The following is a 16,542-nucleotide window of genomic DNA, read 5'->3' on the forward strand; positions in this document are numbered from 1 at the left end:
ACGAAGGGAAGGATTTCAATAAAGGGGTAGTCAACAATACTTGTTTGGAGAAGCAGTAAGATGGAGACTGAGAAGAGGTCACTGGATTTGGCAATTAAAAACTCAGTATTGCTGGGCGCAGTGGCTCATGCCTCTAATCGCAGCACTTTGGGAGGCCGAGGCAGGCAGATCATGAGGACAGGGGATCTAGACCGTCCTGGCTAACACTGTGAAACCCCATCTCTACTGAAAATACAAAAAATTAGCCGGGCGTGAATGTGCCTGTAATCCCAGCTACATGGGAGGCTGAGACAGGAGAAGCGCTTGAACCCTGGAGGCAGAGGTTGCAGTGAACTGAGATCGCACCACTGCACTCCAGCCTGGGCGACAGAGTGAGACTCCATCTCAAAAAAAAAAAAAGAAAAAGAAAAAAACCAGCATTGACATTTGAATAATTTTGCAATGGATAGAGTTCAGAAAGTATTGTAAGAGAGGAAGAAATTAGTTAATCTAAATATTCCCTTTGTAATTAAATGACATTTGATTAGTATATTTTGGTTAAAATTTTCATTGGAAACTTTTTCTTTCTTTTGTTTTTTTTAGACAGAGTCTTGCTCTGTCTCCTAGGCTGAAGTGCAATAGCGTGATCTCGGCTCACTGCAACCTCTGTCTCCTGGGTTCAAGTGATTCTCCTGCCTCAGCCTCCCGAGTAGCTGGGACTACAGGCATGTGCTACCACACCCAGCTAATTTTTGTATTTTTAGTAGAGACAGGATGTCACCATGTTGGCCAGGCTAGCCTCAAACTCCCAACTTCAGGTGATCCACCTGCCTTGGCCTCTCAAAGTGCTGGGATGATAGGCTTGAGCCACGGCACCCGGCCTACAATTTTTCTTAAATGTGCTAAACAAGAATCATATATGGGCCCTTGTAAAGGTTCTCAAGAATTGCAAAAATTTTTTTTCAGTATAGTCAAGATACTACATATTCTCTGATGATAATAAAGAACTTGCCAGGCATGGTGGCTCATGCCTGTAATCCCAGCTACTCAGGAGGCTGAGGCAGGAGAACTGCTTGAACCTGGGAGGCTGACATTGCAGTGAGCCAAGATTGTGCCACTGCACTCCAGCCTGGGTGACAGAGTGAGATTCCATCCCAAAAAATAAAAAAAAAAAAATAAAAGAACTCAAACCCTTGAAATCAGTTGTCCATAAATGTTGTTTAAACTATAGCGATCATTAACTATTTTAACTCATGTACTTAACTCATGTATGGGTGCTTAATAGATGCTGTTTAACAATGTTGCTTGTCTAAGCATCCATTAGAAGAGACTAGCTGCAGGGCTGGGATTACAGTGGATCATGCCTGTAATCCCAACATTTTGAGAGGCCAAGGCAGGAGGATTGCTTGAGGCAGGAATTCAGGACCACCCTTGATAAAATAGTGAGACCCTGTTTCTATAAATGAATGAATGACTAATTGCAGTACTTAGCTGACAGTCTTCTAAGAGTGGTTGCTAAGAATTTGATGTAATGGTTTGTCTAGTATAAATCATAAAGCGAAGAATCAACAAGTCTCAAGGAGAGTCTGGCCCAGGGATAAGTTAAAATGCAAAAAATGTGCACCTTATTCAGATCACATCTAAGCTAAGCATGTAACAAAAACGGTACATACAGGATCCTTACTCATCAGAGGATTTTCATGGTTTATGCCTCAAAATGAATGCTGTTGTACATATGACAGAAGGACTTAACAATAAAATTACTTTTAGGAGTTATGATCCTCTGAGAATCTAAAATTAGCCATAGTCCTTTTCCTCAGGAAAAAAACACATTTCATTAATAAAAATTTGCCTCTTTGAACCTGTATTAAAAATTTATGCTTTATGAAGGCTTTTATAATTATAAATAATTTAACATCCGTTGGTGGTAGTTATACCCACTGTATATGCCCATTATTTAATTTCATATATAAGCAGTCTTATGCATCATATTGTCTCTAAGACTTTCACCCATGGTGGGTGGCGGGTTCTGTGTGAATTGAGAAGGCTTAATTTTTTCCTTTCGTTACGTAATTTAGTGCTACCAGTTTAATAAGCACCTACAACAGAAACTTGCTGAAAGTAAGTACTGGATAATAGTTTGTTGAATAAAAGAATGAGTTTATGACTATGATTTCAAATATTTTCATTTTAATAATATTTTATAAAACCTGACTATTAAATAAATCAGTAATATAAAAACCTCAGGTCAGCGCAGTGGCTCACACCTATAATCCCAGCACTTTGGGAGGCGGAGGTGGGTGGATCACAAGGTCAGGAGTTCGAAACCAGCCTGACCAACATGGCGAAATCCCATCTCTACTAAAAATACAAAAAATAGCCGGGTGTGGTGGCGGGCGCCTGTAATCCCAGCTACTCAGGAGGCTGAGGCAGGAGAATTGCTTGAACCCATGAGGCGGAGGTTGCAGTGAGCCTAGATTGTGCCACTGCACTCCAGCCTGGGTGATAGATTGAGACTCTGTCTCAAAAAAAAGAAAAAAGTTCAAATAGACATTTAAACAGTAGTATAAAGTATATTAAATAATTCATCTTTTTTCTTTGTATATCTGTACACTGCACTTCTGTAACTATTGTCTCTTTTCTGATGTTGACAGACCAAGCTTTACTTGGTGCTGCTAAATTATGTGATTCCAGCTTGTCGTCTTTCACGGACATATTTTTCTTATAGTTTTCTAACTCTACTTTCCCCTAAACATGTGCAAGATACCAATTTTGAAATTCATTGTTTAGTTGTATGAGAAAAACTTATGTGTTTCTTCCTATTCTCTCATGATTCACTTCTCAAAACTTTTTTCTTCCATTTTTCTTTTCATTGCTTTACCTTTGACATTAAAAAAAAAATCGACCATTTTGCAGCTTTTAATACCATAAATAGTACTAAAATGGATTTAACTTATCATCTTTTTATAACTTCTAAATTTTATAAAGACTGTTTTGTTAAGATTTCTAACCTTGAAGTAATAAGATACTTTGTAACCTTTGTTGTTATTGAACTTCTTGGGGCCTCAGTTTCCCAATATATAAAGTGAAGGAGTGGACTAATGCTGTGTTTCTGAAATAACTATAGAGTACAGTGGTGCAATCACAGCTGGAGTGCAGTGGTGCAATCACAGCTCACTGCAACCTCAAACTCCTGGGCTCAAGAAAACGACCTGCCTCAGACTTGAATCAATAGGTGCACAGGCCCACCATCATGCCCTGTTAAGGATGACGTTTACTTTAAATTGATTGGCAATAAAATATAAAAGCTACCATGTACTTCATTTTGTCCCATACATGGCAGGTTTACCTAATTCAAGAAAGAGATCCTCATTTAAAAAGGAGTTGTACTTTGGAAATAGCATGTAGATTCTTTCTTGGGAGAATGAGCATCATGGGGATGAGGTAGGGGAAAAGGACCAAGAGAATAAAGATAATTAGGAGAAATGAGAAAAAAATAATCATGGGCTATGTAAATCCATTCTGATGCTGCACTCATGTTGAGCAAGTTTTTATAAAATGATATCAAATTAATATTACCCCTGAAAACTTTTCTCTAGATTTGCACAGTTAATTTAGATCATAAAAATTGTCACCTTATTTTAAATTTTAACTGCCAAATCTTTTTGTTTATTCAGCAAATACTTACTGAGCACTTACTCTGTAGGAGGCACTGTTCCTTTATGTAAGTTTTGTGTGCAAACAACTTTAGGATAACTCTTTGTTTCAAACAATTTGTATATTATGAAATTCTGAAACCAGGGAAATATTTTAATGAAGCGTCATTCATCATTATATTGGTTTTATTTCCTGTGTTCAGTAAATTTATAGTCACTAAAACCTACAATTTATCTCCCTTGTCCATTGTATTTTAATATGTATTTGTAATAAAGTTAGTTTCTAGCAAGAATAATTTTTTTAAGTAAATGACAATTATTTTTAAATGAACCAAACAGAAATGAAAGGGTACATGAATTTCATGATTAGCATATTGGGGAGTCTAATCTCCATAGGTTGGTGTGGTCTGTTTACTAAATACCTGTTTAATGTGCTCTTTGGCACTTCTGTAAACGGAAAAAGACGAAGTTGGTCTCAGAAAGTAGTTGGAAGCTCTTTACTTTTCAAGTAATGTTTTCAGAATATGTTCTAGGTATGACTTTTTTGTTGGTGCTCTTGTGTTAAAAGTGCAGATGTTTGAAGTGAACTGGTTACATGTTGCATAAGGTTTGAAAAAGCCAAAAGTTAAATAGCCACCTTTATTTGCAGCTGCAGGACTAGGGATTAGATTGCTTCCAGGAAGAAAATATGATTAATGGCTCTTTTCCAGAGGGGGGACAATTGCAGACTTTTCTTCCGCAGAGCGTGAAATGTGCCTCTTCCTGCAGAGGGGCTGTGTCCTAGCGCGGCTCCCGGAGCGGTTTCCCAGCCTCAGGTGTCTTTCTCGCCGGGGGGTTGCGGCCGCTGTGCAGAGCGGGCGTCCGGGACTTCCTGTCTGGGCGCGGGGCGGAAGGATCGCGTTGCCAGCTGGAGCGGCCGCCGCAGCCGCCGCAGCCGCCGCCGCCGCAGCCGCCGCCGCCGCCGCAGCCACCGCCGCCGCCGCCGCCCCTGCCCTGCCGTTAGGTGGTGGGGTTTCTCAGCCCGGCGGCGGGAGGCGGGCCGGCCTCGGCTTCCTGTCGGAGGACGCGCAAGGATCCGGGCGTCGGAGTGTGTGCGAGTGCGTGAGTGTGTGTCGGTCGCACGGCGTGTGTCCCCGGCCGCGGGTTCCGCCTCCTCCCCTGCCGCCGCTGCTCACGGTGTAAGTCAATGTGAAGCAGCAGCTCCAGCCCCGGGATAAACATGGCGACGTCTCTGCATGAGGGACCCACGAACCAGCTGGATCTGCTCATCCGGGCCGGTAAGGACAGGGGAACTTTTCTCCAGTGCATCGGTGCAGCAAGAGACGGGGTGCACAGAAGGCGGGGTGACTCCCCTGTAGCAGTCTGTGCTGGGGATACAGTGTCCACCTCACAGTCACTAGGGCGGCTGGGGGAAAGGGGGGAGTGAATGAAGTAATGGAGGCGACGAATCAGGAAGTGATCACCTTGGAGAGTAACCTGCCTTGAATCCGGCGCTGTCGCTTCATGGTGGGTTCGGCGAGCAGCAGCAGTAGCTGCAGCGCGGAGCGCTGGCAGCGGGTGCTGGAGCAAGGAGCCGCGGTTAAGTTGGGGACTCGGGGGCGGACGAGTTGTGCGCTTCACCCCAGTTGCTGAGGAACCAGGAAGTGAGTGAGGCTGTTGTCTCTCGGCTGCGCCTGCCACGCTGTCTGGCCGGAGAGGCCGCTGCTGCCCTCGGTCGGGGGCGGCGGGCTTCTTCGGGGAACGCTCGCCACCCCCGCCGGGTTCTTCCTTCAGACTTCGTCCACAATTCCATGACTTCCGCATGGACCAGCCAGCCTGGGGCGATGTCCGGTGGACTGATACCCGCCAAAAAAAAAAAAAAAAAAAAAAAAATGCTCTGATCCTCCCTCCTCAGCACATTCCCACCTTATGGCAGTCTCAGGAGTAACGGTTCTGGACAGGATCACTTAATAATGTTGAGTAACCGGGATGATGTCTCAGGGGCCCGCCTCCCTTTGCTCATTTAATGGATGGCTGTGAGGAAACTAGGTTTATGCCCCTTCCCTCGTGGGTTGTTTTTTTAGGGGGAAGAATGGGAAGAACACCGAATATATTTGTACCCCTGACCTGGAGGGTTAAGGCGTCAGAGAAGAACGTTTATTTTTGTAAACAGTGGGTGAATGTGAAGGAGCGAGGAGGGAGGGAGGGAGTCATGGCCCTAGGGAAGTCTCAGCACGGAATTGCCCCCTTTCTCCCTCCCCCCCAAACCTCCCACCACAGCGGAAGCGCCTCCGAAAGGACAGAACGGACGGGATTGACAGGCCTCTGGTTCCAATCTGCTCTCTGAGATGTTCCAAATAAGAACGTTGATTTCTGGGGGCGGGACTACGGGCCTGCGCTGGGCCAATGAAGATTGGGCGGGAGTGAAGCTGACAATGTACGCATGGAATTGGAGGGAAGAGGAGTGTAAACACGGAAGTGGCCGCAGGGGTGGGGGATGTGCAGCGCCACTGCTGCAGCGGAAGGGCACGGACTTAAGTTACATAGAAAAAGAAGCTTTGCTTAATAGCAGACAGGGCAGTCAGGGACCTGGATCGATGTAGCACTATTTGAATTGAATACTGTTTGCTCACTGTAATAGTAAGCATACATGTTCCTCTTCCCTGTTCCTATTTCATATTGCCATGTATGGGAATTGGAAGATGAGAATTATTCAGCGAACCTTAATGCTGTAAAAGATCTTACACTCTTCCATGCATTGTTTTTAGGTAAGGGGCTTGAAATTAGTAGTTTGCCTGGCAAAACTCTGTGTTTCATTTCAATTGGAGGAAGTAATGAACACACGTGTATCTCTTAAATTTAACGGAAGTACTCTAGGTTCAAACAAAGTCTGGAATAATATAATCGTATGTATTGAATACCACACAGTGGTGAACAGTCTTTTATTCTATAAAATTTAAAAATTTGCATTTCAAAGGTCCCAAGGGAAAATACAGTTTACTGAGTAGTGATTAAAGCGCCAGATGTTTGACAGTTGCTTTCTGGTCAGAACAAGAACTTAAGTTTTACTAAGAGAGCACAATGAGAACTTGATTCCTTGTATACATTATCCGTAACTACAATACGAATTAAGGGATGGAATTTTTGGCTTTTTATTATTGGCACTAATGACTTGTGGAGTTGTTGGGTCGATGATATTTCTGTGACTATTAAATATGTAAAGTTCAAGAGATAATGTTTCCAGTAGCTGCGAACATTAAAAAAGAACCTTAGAATGCCTTTGCATCAAAACTTTGAAAAATACTGTAAAGGTAGAAGGGCTTACCTTTGCCACTGGGAACTATTTTTTCATAAGCTTTTGGAATTACCAGCAAAACTGAATATGGCCTGTACTTTGCTTGGAGTGTGTGTGTGTGTGTGTGTGTGTGTAAAAGACTGTCTTTTGTTTGAAAAGACAAAAGTTTTGTCTTCTTTTGATGAAGGGATTTTCAAAAAGTTAAGTCGTTTTCCGGCTCTACTGCATTTCTGTACTAAGTACAAATCTTAAAGTTTATGATCATAACGTGTGTAAAGAATATCTTTTACATAGAATTATTTTCAAATTATTTCACCAATCATGTTCATGTAATCTGAAGCTCCCGTACAAGCCTTATTTTAGAAGGAAACTTGAGAGAGGTTTGCTCATTTACCCAAGGTTTATTCAGTGTCTTAAAAGTTTGGGAGGAAAGATGGCCCAGAAGATTAGGATTCATAATTCTAAATTTTTATTGCTGTCCGTTTTCAATAGCATTGGTAGGATAATGTTTCTAAAGTTTGTACTTGTATAATGGGCAGAATACCTTTTTATCTCCTTGAGGGAAGTCATCAAGTGTGAGAGAGAATTCTTCCTCACAAAGATTTTACAATCTGGGGAGATAGGTAAAAATCTGTATAATGTATACAGGTAAAAAAGAGCTACAATGATTGCTAGAATGGGTTGATGATTAGTGTAGAATGATATTTATAAAACTTGGAGAGAAGATCAGCTTTAGGTTAATATTGTCAGCATAACTTGTTTCTAAGCAAGTATATAGCACTTCATATTATCACTGTTGCTACATGTTAAGGTATGTGTCAAGCTAATACACTTTTGCTTTTATTTTCTTCCTTTAGAGATGTTAAGTATCATGTATACATTTCTTTAGCTATATATTCATGCTATCGTAGGAGTTTGAGTAAAGGATGAAATAAATAAGCTTATTTATTAAAACTCACTGTCATTTTACAAAATATGTTTGTTGTAAAAACTCAACATACTTTATAAAACTTTCCTGGACAATATGGTGTATGAGAACGAACCTTGACCCTGAAGAGTTGAGGATCTATATCTAGCTGTCACTAAACTGTGACTTAACCTCTTTAGGGCTTCATTTTCTTTAAGAGGACAAGGTTGACTAGATGATCCCTAATGACTTTTAAAGCTCTAAAGTAAGTGGCTCAGAAATACTTAATGGAAGTGTAACGCTTCTCCTTGGATTTTTTTTTTTTTTAACTATTACACCATGTCTTTGAAAATAAAAATGTGTGCCAAATTGGAACTTGAGGCTGTTTATATGTTTAAGTCCGTAATCTAGTTTATTTAATAATTTAAGCTCATTTCTAGTGTATATAGCTTAAAAAAGGAAAAACAAATGTCTGGCATTGTTACTTTCCTAATATTTATGTGAAAGTATTGTGGTATGTATACTATCTGGATTTTCTGGAAGATTTCTCTCTTATTCTCAAGTATACCTTCCTTGACATTTTCCTTTTCTTTTTTTTTTTTTTTTAACATTTGAGAAATAAGGTAACCAGAAATTTTGATCAACAGTGCAGTTATTAAATGAAGGTGAAATTTTTTTCTGGAAATTTAGCCTAAATATTTTACTGACAAAACAAATTATTTTAAAGTTTCCTGTGAAATTGAAAATCTCATTTCTGATTTACTGTAAATTGGCATATGTAGTCTCAATCTTGAAAAGATCAAATTGAAAAAATTTAGCAGTATGAAAAGAAGTTAAAAGCACTATGTGAATAGATGCATTAAAATGAAACTCAGGGAATGGCACTAACTTTCTTTTTAAAAAGCTCATTTGAAAATGAATTTAAGAAATTACCCTTCACAATTCATTGCAGCATTGATACTAACTTTCATATAAAAACTGAGTTACACGGTGACATTAATGAGTGTATAAATAGCCAATCAGAATCATTCAACATAAAACATTTTCTTTTAGAAACCATTTTGGTAGGTGGAGAAGGGCAGACAGCAGAATGTTCTTGATAACTATTTAAAATAATTCCTCATGTTTGATAATTGTTTAAAATGATTCCTTGTGTCATCTATCGCAAAATGTTCAACAGGATGCAAAGAAATGCTTAGGAAAAGCTTTTAAAAAACTTTTTATCTGTGAGTAGACAAATTGTTTTGCCTCTAGAATCGTAATTTTTTCTTTGAGACAGAGTCTTACTGTTGCTCAGTTTGGAGTGCAGTGGTACAATCCTGGCCCACTGCAACCTCTGCTTCCCAGTTTCAAGCGATTCTTCCACCTCAGCCTCCCAAGTAGCTGGGATTACAGGCGTGAGCCACCACACCTGGCTAATTTTTGTATTTTTAGTAGAAATGGGGTTTTACCATGTTGACCAGGCTTGGTCTTGAACTCTTGACCTCCCATGATCCGCCCACCTTGGTCTCCCAAAATGCTGGGATTACAGGGGTGAGCTACCATGCCTGGCCTAGATTCATAGTTTTTCATCCACACACTGATGTTTATATTTAGAAGCTAAAATTTATACAAGCATGAGGATAGAATTTGGTTGTTATTAATTACAGTTGATGATGAATTACAGCTGTGCTTCTCAAAAACCAAACTCTCTGACCTGGATTCTGGGAGTCCCAAGAGCTTTTCACAGGATCTGTAAAGACAAAACTGTTTTCAAAATAATGCTAAGACATTATTTGCCTTTTCACTTTCACAAGTATACAGAGGAATTAGGAGCTATGTGATGGGATATTCCAGTAGACTGAATGGAAGAGGAAGGAGACTCCAACTGCCTTCTATTAAATTAAGTATAATAAGATTTGCGGCCGGGCGCGGTGGCTCAAGCCTGTAATCCCAGCACTTTGGGAGGCCGAGGCAGGTGGATCATGAGGTCAAGAGATCGAGACCATCCTGGTCAACATGGTGAAACCCCATCTCTACTAAAAAAATACAAAAACTTAGCTGGGCATGGTGGCGTGTGCCTGTAATCCCAGCTACTCAGGGGGCTGAGGCAGGAGAACTGCCTGAACCCAGGAGGCGGAGGTTGCGGTGAGCCGAGACGGTGACGTTGCATTCCAGCCAGGGTAACAAGAGCGAAACTCCATCTCAAAAAAAAAGATTTGCAAAAATGTGAAAAACAAAGCTACTCACTTTTTTTTAACAGTTACTTTTGGCCTGGCATAGTGATTCATGCCTGTTATCCTGGCATGAAGAAGGGGAGAAGGCACTTCGGGAGGCCAAAGCAGGAGGATCTCTTGAGTCCAGGAGTTTAAGACCAACCTGGGCAACATAGTGAGACCCCCATCTCTACAAAAAAATTTAAAAATTACCCAGGTGTGCTGGTGTGTGCCTGTGTTTCCAGCTACTTGAGAAGCTGAGGTGGGGGGATCACACCCAGGAGGTATTACCTACAGTAAACTGTGATCAAGCCACTGTATTCAAGCCTGAGCAACTGAGCAAGAATTTGTCTCAAAAAGGTTATTTTTCATTTAAAAAAAATTGTTTACAGTAACGCGTTTATTTTAAATGAATTGATAATTTTGAAGTTTTCTTTGTAATTTCAAATATGATAAATATTTATAGATAAAATATCTTTGAGGCCTTCAATATTTTGGGTGCAAAAGTGTCCTCTGATAGAAAAAGGTTTGAGACTAGCTGAATTACAGCATTGTTTAGGTCTGTATTGTATGGTAGCCACTAGTATCTGAGTACTTAAAATTTAGCTAAGAAACTGAATTTTTAATTTTAGTTAATTTAAATTTAAAAACAAGCAGTGGAAAACTTCTTTATATTGATTACACATTGAAATAAAAGTATTATGAATGTACTAGGTTAAATAAAGGCATTTCACCTTTGTGCTTTTACAAATGTGGCTACTGGAAAATTTAAAAGTATATGTGGCTTTTATTTTTGTCAGACAACTCTGTTTTAGAAAATAATTTCCAGCTGATCTCATCTTGCACAGGGCAGTTCACTCCCCCTCAGAGTGTTTAAAAAAAAAAAAAGAAAATAATTGCTATTCTTTTTCCATTTTATGCTTTATAACAGAAGTAGATTGATTAAAAGGTAGGTGGTGTTGTGGGGGAGGGGAGAAGGTACAGATGAAGTATTCCAGACCTTTAATTACCTTTTTCCCCTTTTCATTGCATTCATTTGTACTCTTCATTTACCTATTACTAATATAGCTTTGGGGCATTAGAGGATAAGTAGTGGTAAATCGGGTGCTGTAGCTGAGTGAAGAGCTTAGTTTATACTGTTGCTTGTAGGGGAATACCACTATCACCTAATGAGTGTTTTCCAATTTTTTTTCTCTGCTCTCAAACTAAGTTGCTACTAAATTTTATTTTTGACTTGAGAACATTTTTATGAACTAGATCCATTGCCAGCATTCTCTTATGCAAAGCTGAGAGGTATGCCTCTTGTCAGACTTAATTACCAAGTTTGGTATTTTGTAACAGCTGTTGAATGAGTCTGGAATAGTCTACAGTACCACATGAACACCAGTTGATTAGAAGGATAGGAAAGGAACAAGAAGATATTTACCAATAGTAAATGAGGGTACAAGCAAATGTTGTTTTTGGTACTGTAATAAAAAGTAAACAGTTCTTGAAATTTATTTCAAGAGGGATTGACCAGCAATACCCACTATCAGTGGGAACTAGAAAACGGTACCTGTCAGACGACTTTTAGCTTCATTGTTTTTGATTTTCAAAATGAGTTATTTTTTCCTTTCATAAATTTCATAGACATACAGAAAGAGACGAGTAAGTCAAGTTTTAAGTAAGAGATAAGGAATTCTACTTTTTAGCCCTTGCTTGTAGCTTGCTTACTTTGATTGCACAACACCGTTAAATTCATGCTTATTCTTAAGAAATGTGCAAAATTTTAGTTGAAATTTTATTTGAATTATTGATCTGAACAAAATATCGATTTTTTAAATTACAGAAACAAGTAGGAAAAATATTTCTTAAATTTCTGTTATCAGAAAGTACCTGACTTATATGTAAGCAAAAATAAAAAGATAGTGCTCACTTTTACAAAGTGTATTAAGTTTTGGACACTGGCATTAATACATTATTGTAAATTGATCTCAGAACAGGCTCTTAGATTTTTGTGTTTTGCATTATTTCATTTAGTAAATAAAAATGACAAGAGGTAAAATTAGCAACAAAAAAGAAATCTGCGATTCTCTTGACATGCTTTAAGTTACAGAGTAACTTTAACTTTTTTTTTTTTTGAGACAGAGTCTCACTCTGTCACCAGGGCTGATATGTAGTGGTGCGATCTCTGCTCACTGCAACTTCTGCTTCCTGGGTTCAAGCAATTTTCCTGCCTCAGCCTCCCGAGTAGCTGGGATTACAGGCATGTGCCACCACCACGCCCAGCTAATTTTTTGTATTTTAAGTAGAGATGGGGTTTCACCATGTTGGCCAGGATGGTCTTGAACGCCTGACCTTGTGATCTGCCCGCCTCGGCCTCCCAAAGTGCTGGGATTACAGGTGTGAGGCATACCTGGCTGATTTTACATTTTTATTTAGTTTTGAAATATCTTCCATTTATATTTTTGATGCTCTCTGAACTGTAGAATGAGCTTTCTAAAATCCAAAATTTTGAGCACTGATGTGACACTCAAAGGAAATGCTCATTAAAGCATTTTGGATTTTTAGATTTGGGATATTCAACTGGAAGTATATAGTGTAGATTTTTTTTTTCCAATTCAAAATCTGAAACACTTCTGGACCTAAGCATTTTGGGTAAGGATAACTAATCTATAGTACTATAAGCTTCATGAGGCCCGAGATCTGTTCACACTTGAGTCAGGTTTATAGCACAGGGCCTGGGCTTGGTAAATGTCAGCAGCTATTTGTCAGTTGTACACAGAGTATTAATTAGATCTTCTGGTTGATACTTCATAGATAAATTATGCAGTTTATGTTCTTGTCCTAAATGAATACATTTTCTAAGTAAGTGTATCTTACTTTGTAAATATAAAATATTTCTGAGATATAATATGTTGAATTTTAGGGGGGAAGGGGAAGTTGAGGTCAGAAATATGTGCAAGAATATATACCTTGAAGAAGTAATTTCCACTGACATTCCAAGTTTAATAACACAAAATCATGGTTTTGAAAATGTGCCTCAAACTGTGTAAGAATTCAGGGCATGTCATATGTAACTGTTAGACAAATTTCATTCTGTTTATAACTTAAGACATTTAAAAATCTGGTAAAATTCTTTTGCTATATTATTATTAAATACTTGAGACTTTGATTTTAATATGGTAAAGTTTTTACGGTGTGTCTTAATACAATTACATAAGGAATTAGTTTACCCAGGATAGTTTATTAATAGCACCTAAGACAACAGCTAAATTGCAACACAAGCAGACTTTAAAGAGAATGCTTCCTAGAATACATTTTAAAAACTGGAGGATTTTTTCAAGGTTTTTTTTTTTTTTGTTAGTGTATGTGAGTATCGTAGGGAGGTACTTTGAAAAAAATATTTGAAAATGATGATGTATCTTATATTTAATAATGCTAGGTTTTCTTAAAGTTGAGCTACACAGGCTGATTGAATCCTTTGCTTCAGTGAAGCTGCAGATAAGAGTAAGCAGGGTCACCTAAAGATAGATTTACTTAGAGGTTTGGCTGCCTCTCTGGAACCATTTAGCTTTGAACAGATTTCCATAAATGGAAAGAGCAACTGGAGAGACCCAGTACCTTGTGGATGATGTGCAACAGGTGGTAAAACAGTCATTGGATTTTTAAAATAAATGCTCTCCAAATGACTGTTGTTTAAGACTGAGGCTTTAGCATTTAGGGAACTTTGAGACTAACAGAATTTTTTCCCCCAATTAAAAGTTTCCTGGAAACCATTTTAAAAGATTAGTTAGTGTGTAGTGCTTATGAATTTGTAATATGACTTTATGAAATTTGTATAAACATTTACTTTTAGTTCCTTTAGGGGACATCTTGAAAAAATCTGTCAAGTTAGAGGCTCTTAAATATTCCATGTTTCAGAATCTCTTACCAAGTTAACTATTGAGTGTTTTAAGTCAGGATGTGCAATTAATGTATTTTTAAGATAATAAAATTTGTTCTTGAATTGCTGATTTTCCTGTAAGGTCAGTGGGTTCTCCTTAATTCACTACATAAGAGAAATTAATGCCCAGTGTGGTGGCTCACACCTGTAATCTCAGCACTTTGGGAGGCCAAGGTGGGTAGATCACCTGAGGTCAGGAGTTTGAGACCAGCCTGGCCAACATGGTGAAACCTCTCTCTACCACAAATACAAAAATTAGCCAAGCATGGTGGCCTGTGCCTATAGCCCCAGCTGCATGAGAGGCTGCGACAGGAGAATCGTTTGAACCTGGGAGGTGCAGGTTACAGTGAGCTGAGATAATACCATTGCACTCCACCCCAGACAACAGAGAGAGACTCCCTCTCAAAACAAAAAAACAAAAAAACAAAAAACTGCGTGTCTACTCTGAAAAGTCTATGTTGGGAACCATGGCATATGTAAAGATGGGTTAAGATAGCCCCCCCACCCCGCCCCAAGACCTCAAGGAGTTTATGATCTTATAGAAATGGTAAGAAATTACCATATTTCTGCTCTATGAAAGAGGAAATTGAAGTTTAAGAGAGATTAAGTTGCTTACCTCAGGTAACAGAAGTAAGTGGCAGAGATTAGAATCCAAGCCTTTGGACCTGAAAGCCCATACCACACATTGTTTTACAAGTAGCATAATCAGCAAAGCATAAAGGAAGTGCTAGAAGAAAGATACAAAGGGTGGTAGAATTTGAAGGCTTCATGGGAAGAATAAACTCTTTAAGAAAAAGTCTTAGGTTAAAACCCATTGAGGCTCTGAAGAGAGCAAGGTTAATTGTAAAGAAAGTTCCCAAGTACTTTGGCAGTAAATCTAATGCATGTTATTATCCATCTCTAGGCAGCCCTGCCTGGAGAGTACAGTTGCTCCTCAGCATACCTGGGGTATTGGTTCCAGGATGCCTCCTCCACCTGGCAGATACTGAAATCCTAAGATGCTCAATCAAGTTCCTTATACAAAATGCTGTAGTATTTACATTGTGTTTTTAATTGTTGTATTATTTTTTATTGCCTCCCTTCCTCTGCAGTATTTTCAATCTGAGGTTGGTTGAATCTGCTGATGTGGAACCCTTGGATATGGAGGGCTTACTGTACTCAAGTCACTCAAGAGGTTCTCTAAGAACTGAATTAATTGATTAACTCAGCATGATTCTGTTAGGTTATGTGAAATTAATATATTATTAAGGTAATAAAATTTGTTTTATCTTAATGATATATTAATAAAATTTTTTTGCCCCCCATAGTGCTGGGATTACAGATGTGAGCCACCGTCCCTGGCCTGTAATTTCTGATTTACATTATTGGTTACTTTATAATCAACATTCATTTTATATCAGTATTTATTTTATAAAATGTAGATACTAGCTTTTTAAAAATTATTTCTGTAAGTAATTTATATAGACTAATGGATATCAATAGCTTAGAGTTACTCATGCATTTCTGTAAGTAATGTATATACACTAATAGATATCAGTGGCTTAGCGTTACCGCTGGCTTTAGTGGCAGTGCATCAAAATACATAATTGGCTTTTAGGATTGTTAATCTGCAACCAGCCTCTCCCTGCCCCTTCTTCCCTTCCTACAAATTAGTATTGGCCCAAAGTTGATGCAGTTCAAATTTCAAGGACGGATCTTTCTTTGTTTTCCTTTGAGTAAGATGCAGAAACTTGTCAAGTTTCTTTTTTTGTTGTTTTGAGATAGAGTCTTCTCTCGCCCAGGCTGCAATACAGTGGTACGATCTCGGCTCACTGCAACCTCTACCTCCTGGGTTCAAGTGATTCTCCAGCCTCAGCCTTCTGAGTAGCTGGGATTACAGGCGTGAGTCTCCATGTCTGGCCAACCTCTTAGTAATTTCTTTTTTTTTTGAGACAGTCTTGCTGTCTTGCCTTTAGTGCAGTGGCGCATTGGCTGGAGTGCAGCAGTGCATTGGCTCACTACAACCTCTGCCTCCCAGGTTCAAGTGATTCTCCTGCCTCAGTCTCCTAAGTAGCTGGGACTACAGACATGTGCCACCACACCTGGCTAATTTTTGTATTTTTAGTAGAGACAGAGTTTCACCATGTTGGTCAGGCTGGTCTCAAACTTCTGACCTCGTGATCCGCCTGCCTCGGCCTCCCAAAGTGCTGGGATTACAGGTGTGAGCCACTGCCCAGTGCATAATTTCTGATTTACATCATTGGTTACTTTATAATCAACATTCATTTTATATCAGTATTTATTTTATAAAATATAGATACTAGCTTTTTACAAATTATTTCTGTAAGTAATTTATCTAGAGTAATGGATGTCAGTGGCTTAGAGTTATTCATGTGTTATTTTATATTTATTTTTCATTTCTCTTTCAGGAGTGATTATATTTCTTAGTAATATGTTTTAGTTATGTGTTTAGTGTATTTTTAATTGAGTAGAACTTATTTTTCCTCCAGTGGAAGCATCAGTTCATAGCAGTAATGCACACTGTACAGATAAGACAATTGAAGCTGCTGAAGCCCTGCTTCATATGGAATCTCCTACCTGCTTGAGGGATTCAAGAAGTCCTGGTA

The 16,542-nt window shown here is 39.0% G+C and overlaps 1 protein-coding gene across 18 annotated transcripts in view; it reads left to right on the forward strand.

Moving 5' to 3' along the window:
- Nucleotides 1-16,542, forward strand: part of ELF2 (E74 like ETS transcription factor 2) — a 131,571-nt gene that overhangs the window by 97,554 nt on the left and 17,475 nt on the right. For 13 of the 18 annotated variants that reach the window (XM_078366486.1, XM_035292927.3, XM_017970239.4 and 10 more), the window contains one exon: nt 16,426-16,539. In XM_078366486.1, coding sequence (XP_078222612.1) covers nt 16,426-16,539 — 114 coding nt within the window. Of the gene's footprint in view, nt 1-4,613; nt 6,383-16,425; nt 16,540-16,542 lie in introns of those variants that run through there. The other 5 variants (XM_002745349.6, XM_008992693.5, XM_002745350.7 and 2 more) reach the window with 2 other exon arrangements.

Source organism: Callithrix jacchus, chromosome 3 (assembly GCF_049354715.1).
Source record: "Callithrix jacchus isolate 240 chromosome 3, calJac240_pri, whole genome shotgun sequence".
NCBI lineage: Eukaryota > Metazoa > Chordata > Mammalia > Primates > Cebidae > Callithrix > Callithrix jacchus.